The 9,167-nt window shown below is 37.4% G+C and overlaps 1 protein-coding gene across 1 annotated transcript; it reads right to left on the reverse strand.

Moving 5' to 3' along the window:
- Window positions 1-360: 360 nt before the first annotated feature.
- cccdc110 (coiled-coil domain 110 molecular ruler complex subunit) lies at window positions 361-8,289 on the reverse strand. The gene is made up of 3 exons (XM_001340156.8): window positions 8,254-8,289; window positions 6,348-8,135; window positions 361-529 (listed from the first exon to the last, which is right to left on the reverse strand). Exons 2-3 carry the CDS (start codon window positions 8,113-8,115, stop codon window positions 480-482), a joined length of 1,818 nt encoding a protein of 605 aa, XP_001340192.3. The 5' UTR covers window positions 8,116-8,135; window positions 8,254-8,289; the 3' UTR covers window positions 361-479.
- Window positions 8,290-9,167: the final 878 nt, after the last annotated feature.

A 9,167-nucleotide genomic window follows, 5' to 3' on the forward strand; every position in this document is an offset into this window, starting at 1 on the left:
GTACTTGGGGTAAGAACACTCCATAATAGTTTTTGTACTTTTATTTGAGAGTGTAGATTGCATAACAGCTTTATTTATAAGAATATATTTATATGTTTTAACTATATTAATATTTTTCCCAGTGTTTAGAACCTGTAGGTTAGTACTGTAAGCAAATCAGCATTTGCTACACACTTTCAGTATCACCTTTGCTTGAAATGGTCCAATCCAGTCCTATTTATATGAAATAAACCTGCTCCCAAGCAGGTTATGACAACAACTCTCAAAGGAGTTTTGAAGAACGAAACGATCCTGGATCATGTCAAATCATCAATAACCAAACCAACCAGATTACCTATTCCATGTAGGAACTACTAAGAATGAACCACAAGTCTTTTTTTATTGTTTGTTTGTGTATTATGGGTATTTCATTGAGTGCCTTAGGAAGGGACTTTGTCTTAACAAATGACAAGTGCCTGAAATGTTCTTAAAAAAAAAAATCATTTTTGCTGAATCTCCTCTTCCAGTTTTCTTCTTATATCTTGAATCACTGTTGGGAAAAATAAGCAACTTTAGAAATGTCAAAGTTACCAAACTTTGTATGACCATTTTCATTTAAATACAGATGGTTTCATCAATATCTTTACTGAAAGCTTTTACTAGTTTTACATATAAAGAAAAGTTGCCATATACAAAATACAGAAGTAAATATTTGAAGTGTTTAATAGTTTTTGATACATTTCAGATGTTAACTACTGTAGATATTGCTGTGTGCAAAACTGGGCTGAATAAATATATAAATAACTAAACGTTACTGTGATGTAAAAGCTGACTGAACATTTAGTCCCTATTATTCCTGATTTAACTCCAGCTCTAGCTTAATTTCAGAAGCATTCTGCTGCTTATGTGTGGAAACTGATACGTTTCAGGATTTGCACCTAAAAATCAAATCTTTTGTAAAATTTTAAGCATTGTCAGTGTTACTTTGGATCCATTTAATGTATTCATCATTTGTACCGCAAATGTTAGAATGCAAGTATTCATCTGGGATGATTTATCTCCCACATTTGAAAAATCTCCTCACCTCGACACCCAAAACCAAAGAACATAGCTGAAATTAAGTGATACGGGGTCAGACTTTATTAGATTTGAGTTCTGCTGGAACAAATTTGGCATTAAAGTAGAAATAAAAACTATATCAGACAAGGGCCCCGTTTCAGAAAGGAGGTTAAGTGAAAACTCAGAGTATTTTAACCCTGAAATGAGAGAAACTCTGGGTTTTCCATTTCAAAATGGCAGGTTTGTTAAACTTGAGAAAGCAGGGTAAGTCAAGCCTGTTTCTGAAAGAGAGGTAACTTTAACTCCGTGGTAACTTACTCCGTGAACCTAACCTGGTCAGGAGCAGGTTTTACTCTCTAAACTCGAAGTTTCTGTCAGTCTCCTCCCCTTTTTTAAAGACGAAGCGGTATTTCTCGCATTAGCCTTACATTTCCACCCACCTATTTTTATTGTGCATGTTGGATACGCGCATAAAAACAATTGATGGAAATGTCATGATGCACAGAACTTTTGAAAATAGGCTATAAAAAAACATGCGCATAACCGAGTAGGTTAACTTTTTTTATTCAATAAGAAATGATGCACATAAACTGCGATGAAAACAGTTTTACTGAACAAATCCCAGTATGTGAATTAAAAAAGGTTCGTCATAAGATCATCATAAGTTGATGATGACAATGTGTGTGAATGGATAAACCAGCAGGCTGAGCACACTGTAGCACATCTGAAATGTTGTTTTGGTCATTTTAAAACGCCTGAACCGTTTCAGTATTAGTGTTATTATACAGGGTGGGCCATTTATATGGATACACCTTAATAAAATCATTAGTATGTGTGAGGGGGCTTGTAAATGACTCATGAAAGAGTAAAGTTACGTTTAAAACCAAGCACCCCATTGTTTCCTTGTGAAGTTCCCAAAAGGTTTATTAAGGTGTATCCATATAAATGGCCCACCCTTTATTAGACCTCCAGTGCGTCTGGAGCGTGTTAAGAGCGTCTGTTCTTTGCGTCTAAAGCTTCAAACGCCATCACGCATTCAATGTGTGTCAGCATTCTTCTCATTGTCATTTATTAAATAAAGAATAAGATTGACGCAGCTTCTTCTACTGCCGTAAATTCTGATTTTACTGTTGATATTTGGCGCCAGTTAATCAGGAAGAGATGATTGTGTTCTCTTTGATTTATTGAATGGAAACGCTGCTTTATTTGCACGTCTTGCATGTGATATTCCAGTTTTGCACAATTTTAATTCGCATTTTTGGATGGAAACAGCTATTACCTACATTTTAGTCACACAAAGAACAAAGCCAGTAGGAGAATGGCTGGTCCTTTTTAATAATTATCTTAAATTCACTGACCTTCGACAGAGACATGTGCTGTAACTAGATTAATAGGATTATTACTCGTTGTAAAAACTATAGCTGCGTCCCAAATGGCACACTATACACTATGCACTATGTACTTATGCACTTACACACTCAACAGGATAGTATATGTATGTATTGTCGTCCCAAATGGCACACTAATTATTTTTTACTAAGCGGAAATTCAAACTGTTTCCCTGATGACGGTTGCCAAATCAGTGAAATAAACGACCGAATTATTAAATAATACCTGCCGTGAGTATTGCCGCATTCACCATCGGGAGGCGCTATAATCAATCTCGTAGGACAATTTTACTTTTACCATCCAAAATAAATAAAGTTATCCAACATGTGCGTCCGATAGTTCCGCCCCTTCCGCTACGTAAGCAAACCTGCGTTCGTTGAGTGCGTGAAGTGTCCATCATTCCACACTTCACTTTAGCAGCTGAATGAGTGCATCATCCGGGTAATTAAAGTGCACTTATTATTTTTAAAGTTTTCAGTGTGAACACACTACTTACACTATTTATACTACAAAAAGGCGTAGAATAGTGCATAAGTATGTGATTTGGGACGCAGCTACACACTAGTGCCCTTTTATAATCTATTAAAACTGATAAACGTGTGTAAAAGTGGGAACCTTCAGTTAAACATTTCCACTGAATGTTGAGTTAAGGTTATTTGCATTTTTGTTTTATCAATTTTGTAGTAGAAACTATGCAGTAGCCTATTTTGTCATTTAATGCAATTACATCTGAAATAACTTCAAAACTACGGCCAATTCCCCACTTTTTCCAAGTTAAAATGTAAAAAAAAAACGTCACATTACATTACTTTTTTATTATACTTAGTTAAATACTTTAGATGTAAAATTAAATTATTCATTAACTTGAGCAGCTGTTTTCCCACGCTAACTGTCAGTTTCACTGATGCAGTGGTTATATTTTTTAAAATAAATGGTCATATTTGCTATAACTGTGCATTAGAGCTGAACAATTAATCGTAAAAAGATTGCAACCCCCTAGACGATCTTAATCCAGCATTTCTACGATTCTGTCAATCATATTTTCAAGTTCAGGAGAGAAGCAATGGTGGCCCCACAAGCCTTCACATTGTTTTACATACGTTATTCAGCAATGTGGACACCTCCAAAAAGTGTTAAAAGAGTCACATGCTGTATTTATAAGATATAATTCACCCCAAAAATGTCATTTCTGTCTTCACGTAATGTATTTGCGACCACAAAAATCACACGTGATGTGAGCTGACCGTGAGCTTTTACCACAGGGAGGGCGGGCACCTCTAAATGAAGTTTACTTTAGTGAACAGAACCTGCATGGGCTGTGAATAACAGGTAATAAAAATGTAAATAACATTCAGTTTGTGGCACAGAGTGATCGTTTGGGAGGCGAGCGGGAAGTGAACCGCTCTTAGCAGTGCAAATGAAACTGAAAGCGCACAGTGTTGCCAGATGTAGCCGACTGATTCCAGCCCAAAAGGTATCCAAAACACGTCGAAATATAAAAAATAAAAAAAATACCCACCTAGTCTTCTGTATTCACGAAAATCACGTCAGTGAGATTTTAAGCAGAAAATCACAGATTGTGAGCAAATGTCTCAAACACAATAATTCAACATCAGAATTAACATCAGCATTAATGACCAGGACAAATGTAAAGTCTGTTCAAGTCCACCAAGTCTATACAAAATTTAGCATTTTAACCAACAGTACAGCTACACAAAGCCTAATGCTGTTTTACCACATGTTTGAGACTAACGATAATAATAGCCCACTCATATTAACCATAGACTGTAAAATATATGGACGTAGTATCCATGACGTCACCCATAGGTTTCTAAAAAACGCAAAAGAAGCCACAAGTAAGCGCGGCCAACCGTCGCCATTTTGTTCGCGCGTCATCACACCCACGGCGGGATACCAAACAAGGGCAAAGAGGCGGAGAGTGAGCGGAGCTACAGACACCTGCTGGCATTTAGCTTGGAGCTGGTTCAGACACACTTTACTTTGGGAGAAATGCTTAATACTTTATCACCTGTGACTCGTTTGTGTTCTGACCACTTGTGCTTGGTTGTACACTATATCAATAAAGTGTTTAGAATTTTATGACGTTTTTCAACAGGAGGAAAACGCGAATTACTTCCAAACACTTCAGATATAGTCTGTGTTAGTTAATGTAAGACTATTGATGAAATCCAGCATAATACTGTATGACAACGCTTCAGATGACTGTTCTAGAGCCTACAGCTAATCAATCTGACATATTCTGGAGTGCATTACAGCTCTAAATATAAATGATAAATGATCTTAAATAAAACAAAAACATGTATAGAGATGGTATATAAGCATATAACTTTACTCACATGGGAAACGGAGGCCACGTGAATGGTTTGTGAGCACAATTAAGTTCACTCAGCATGCCATGCCATCTAATAATTGTAGGAAACAAGTCCAAAAGGCAGTTGACTGTGTAAAGCCACATAAAACAACACAGAAATACGATAAATATGCCGAGTTCAGTGGCTAATCTGCAGGATTCAGCTGAGGTGACGTGACGGCGACCAACGAGACCTAGCTGTCAATCAAGTGGCCACTCCCTTAATTATGCAAACTTAATATAAACGAATCGGATGAGTTCTAAAAAAATTCACCCCCCTCACAGTTGTCATGAAGGGTAATATTAGCTGTATTAACCAAAATCTTTTTTTGTACCAGGCTGTAAACACCTTTTTTTCTGCTGTAAAGTTGGCCATTCTAACAGTGAGCTCAATTGATTGAATTGCTCTGTTTTGGAGCCAGGAGCGGCCAAGACTAGCGGAATTTCGGATGAATTGCAGTTTTAGTTACTTCCGTATTGGCTTCCTGAGAGAGAGCGGGAGGTTGCCGCTTGATATTAACCTTTATTTCACATCTACAGAATCCTGAAAAAATCGTGATCTTTATTTTAGGCAAAATAATTTTTTTTTTTTTAATTCTCCTTTTAGACAGAATCGAGCAGCTCTACTGTGCATGAGCACATCAAGTTCATCTGGAGAAAGAAATGCTGATCTCTTTTTTAAGCAGAGGTGTAAAGAGTACCTGAAATCCATACTTGAGTAAAAGTACAGATACCTTACTGTAAAAATTAGTCCATTACACGTTACAAGTCACCAATTCTAATAAGACTTGAGTAAAAGTATTAAAGTATCCGATTTTACAAGTACTTGAGTATTTTACTCATAGTGAATGTAGGCTCAAAGAACACCAAGAAAGGTTTTATCTCCGAATATAGACATTAAATTGAAGAACACCTCAATGTTTCAAAATAGATAAAAAAAAAAAAGTCTCAAACTCAAATCTTTCAGATACAGCCATGGATGGTCATCAGTGCAGGCACTGCTTGATGTGCCGGCTTCGGCTTCATCACTGGCTGCAGCCATGTCGCTAATTAAACACCTGGTATTAGGCAAGCTGCTAATTCATGTTCATAAGATGTAGCTCATGAATAGCATCCATAAATAGCACGAGTAACGGTAAGCGTCCGTTCAAATGAAGTGGAGTAAAGAGTACATATATTCAATCAAAAATGTAGTCAAGTAGAGTAAAAATTGCTTATATTTTTAATACTCAGTACAAGTACAAAGTAGGCCAAAAATACTTAAGTACAGTAACGAAGTCCATTTACTTAAGTACTTTACACCACTGTTTTTAAAATATTGCCATGTTAACTCAGAATATATGCGCTCGATAGATTTTTATAGTCGCGGTGTGTGCGCTTAACTCCGAGTTGGCCTTCTCAAAATTGATTGACCTAACTCGGATGCTAACTCTGAGTTTTTAATCTCGCGATAAATCAAGTTTAAACTCTGAGTCGGTTGAACCTCCTTACTGAAACAGCCCCAAGGTGTGAGATTAACCTACGCATATTTTAGGAAACAGAAACATACCATCATCAGTTGGAGAGAACTTAAGTGCATTTCTTTGACGACTTGTAGTGATGTCAGTCATGGTCATCGGAGGATCAGCTGCATCAATGTGGCCCATTTTCTGCGTGATCCTGTCACTGATCCCAAGGTAATCCTTACGCAAGTCTTCCATCTCTGCTAACAGCACTTCTCTCTCTCGCTCCAGCAAACCAATGGCCTCTTTGAGTCGTTCACCTTCCTTGGTGCTTGCCATCTCCGACACCATCTTATCTTTATGAATCGCCTCCATATTCTCCGCCAGGACTTGCTTGTCTGTCTTGAGTTTGTTGACCATCTCCATCAAACTCTCAGCCTCTCTTCTCAAAGCTTCATTTTGCTGCAGATAGGCTTTTTGCTGCTCGTGCAGTTGAAGTATCTCGACTCTCTGCTTGTTGTGAATCAACTTCGATTCATATTTCATAGTCTCCATCTGCTGATGCGTCACGTCTCGTTCAGTTTGGCACTTCTCCAATTCAACGTTCAGATTTTCAATCCTGTCCTGAAGCTGTTTAACATTCTTCTCGTGGTCAGACTCTCTAGAGCGGCTTGACTGAATGAGCTCCTTGTTCTTCTCCTGAGCTTTGCGTAAATGATCTCTGAAGTTTGCAGATTCTCTTCTCAAGGCTGACACCTCCTCCTCAAGTCTCTGAATGACGCTGATGTTCTTCTTGTGCTCGGCGTCCATCATCTGCAGGGTCTCATTACACAAGGCAAGATCTCGTCCTGCTACATCCCTTTGCTCCTCTAGAAGTTTCTGCTTGGTTAGCAGCTCTTGAGACATCTGCTGAAGCTTCTTTAAGGATTTCTGACAGTTCTTTTTCTCGACGAGCTCCTCGCTGAGTTGGTCCTTCAATGTCTTGGCACGTGTTTTGAGGCGCTCGTATTTTTCCATCAGTGCCTTCAGCTGCTTCATTGAGGTTTTGTTGTTACTCTTAGCTTCATCAAGTTCCTTCTTCATGTCTTCACAAATGTGGTCGAACCTGGTGGTGACCTCTGTGTTTTTCTGCTCTTCGCATTTCAGCTTTTCAGCTAGAAGTTGGGTTTCTTTGTCATTGCGCTTTAACATTTCTTTCATATCTTTAAGTTCTTGTTGCTTCACCAAAAACATACGGACAACTTGTTGATTTTCCAAATCCTTCTGTTGGAGTTGTTCCTTCACAACTTCGAAGAAGTCGAAATGTTTACCCTTGAATGATGAACTTTTGTCTGCTCTCCCTTTTTCTCTGCCCTTTGACATTTCTTTTAAAATAACTTTGGGTGGATTTGAGGAGCATTCAACAGACCTTGTTGAATTGGACCTAACCAGGTAACCAAAGGGCAGATGTACAGATTTATGATCCATCTGAAAATCATATTTCGACTTAAGGATGCTCATCGTAGCCTCTTCCTTCTTCATCAGATCTGCTCCTGCTAGAATTCTGTGCAAGGACTCAATTGCCTGCTCATTTAAATCTTGAGTGACATTTCCATTCGATTTTTGAAGTAAACCCTGGCGGATTTTGAAAACCCTGTTTTCAAGACTAGCGTCCCCTGCAGCACGCTGTGATTTAGTAGATGGGAGCTGTCGTCCTTTCTTCCACTGTCTAAAAAGCTCTTTATCATCTGACTGCATTTCACTGTTGGTGGTTTCTGGCTGAAGGGAGTCCAAATGATCAGGAATTGCTCCGTTTATGTCCTGCTGGGTGTCTTGAATGCCATCAAGTTTACACTTGTGCACAGACTTTCTCATCTTCTTGACATCAGAGTCCATTTTAAGTCAATTTCTTTGTACTGTAAGGTATTCAGGCAAGTCAGTTAGCCAAACATTCAAACAATGCCGTCCGAGATTTACTTGAAACAACAGGCACTTTAAATAAGATAAAATGAAACTTTCTTCCAGAGTTCTTACCTTACTTGCATTACGTCTCTCCAAACGGACTGCAACAGAAGCCTACTGTGCAACTCAGTCTTCATTGTTTAAAATGTTTTAAAATGTCTGTCACCATGGCAACAGGACTAATGCTGGCAACGCTAAGCACTTGGAAAAAGACGTTATAAAAATGGTTTTGAACTAAACCAGTTCCGCCTGGTTAGTGTCAAATGAACAAAAGCATCCATCATCTCACTGAATACTTTAGTTCAGCATTTCTTTGGATTATGAGACAAAGTATTTGCAATACTCTAACTTGTTTCTTTTTTAAATATTTCCCAAATGATGTTTAACAGAGCAAGGCATCTTTCACAGTATTTCTGAAAATGTTTTTTCTTCTGGAGAAAGCCTTATTTGTTTTATTTCGGCTAGAATAAAAGCAGTTTAAAAATTTTTTAAAACCATTTTATGGTTAAATTATTAGCCCCTTTAAGCTATTTTTCTCGACTGTCTACAGAACAAACCATCACTATAAAATAACTTGCCTAATTATCCTAACCTGCCTAGTTAACCTAATTAACCTAGTTAAGCCTTTAAATGCCGATTTAAGCTGTATAGAAGTGTCTTAAAAATATCTAGTCAAATATAATGTACTGGCATCATGGCAGAGATAAAATAAATCAGTTATTAGAAATGAGTTATTAAAACTATTATGTTTAGAAATGACTTCAATTGTATTTTTTTCAATTTCTCATTTATGATTGAAAAATAATAATAATTTTTAACTGATATATAGACTGATATTCTCTGGGCCAACAGAACTTAAATTAAATAGTTGATTTAATTTTCAAGCCCAGTTGATATAAGAATAATTTTTTTTCTATCTTTAAATAAAACACAAAAAAGCGATTACAAGACACTGGTTACTTCCTGAATCCCCAAAACTCAAGAAT

Source organism: Danio rerio, chromosome 13, assembly GCF_049306965.1.
Source record: "Danio rerio strain Tuebingen ecotype United States chromosome 13, GRCz12tu, whole genome shotgun sequence".
Lineage (NCBI taxonomy): Eukaryota > Metazoa > Chordata > Actinopteri > Cypriniformes > Danionidae > Danio > Danio rerio.

What these genes read in the sequence shown, in the direction of transcription:
- cccdc110 (XM_001340156.8), bottom strand. Translation starts at nt 8,115, where the DNA reads ATGGACTCTGATGTCAAGAAGATGAGAAAGTCTGTGCACAAGTGTAAA. An exon ending in GTTCTCTCCAACTGATGATG is followed by an intron (nt 530 to 6,347) that starts GTATGTTTCTGT and finishes TTTTCCCAACAG; the next exon opens with TGATTCAAGATATAAGAAGA.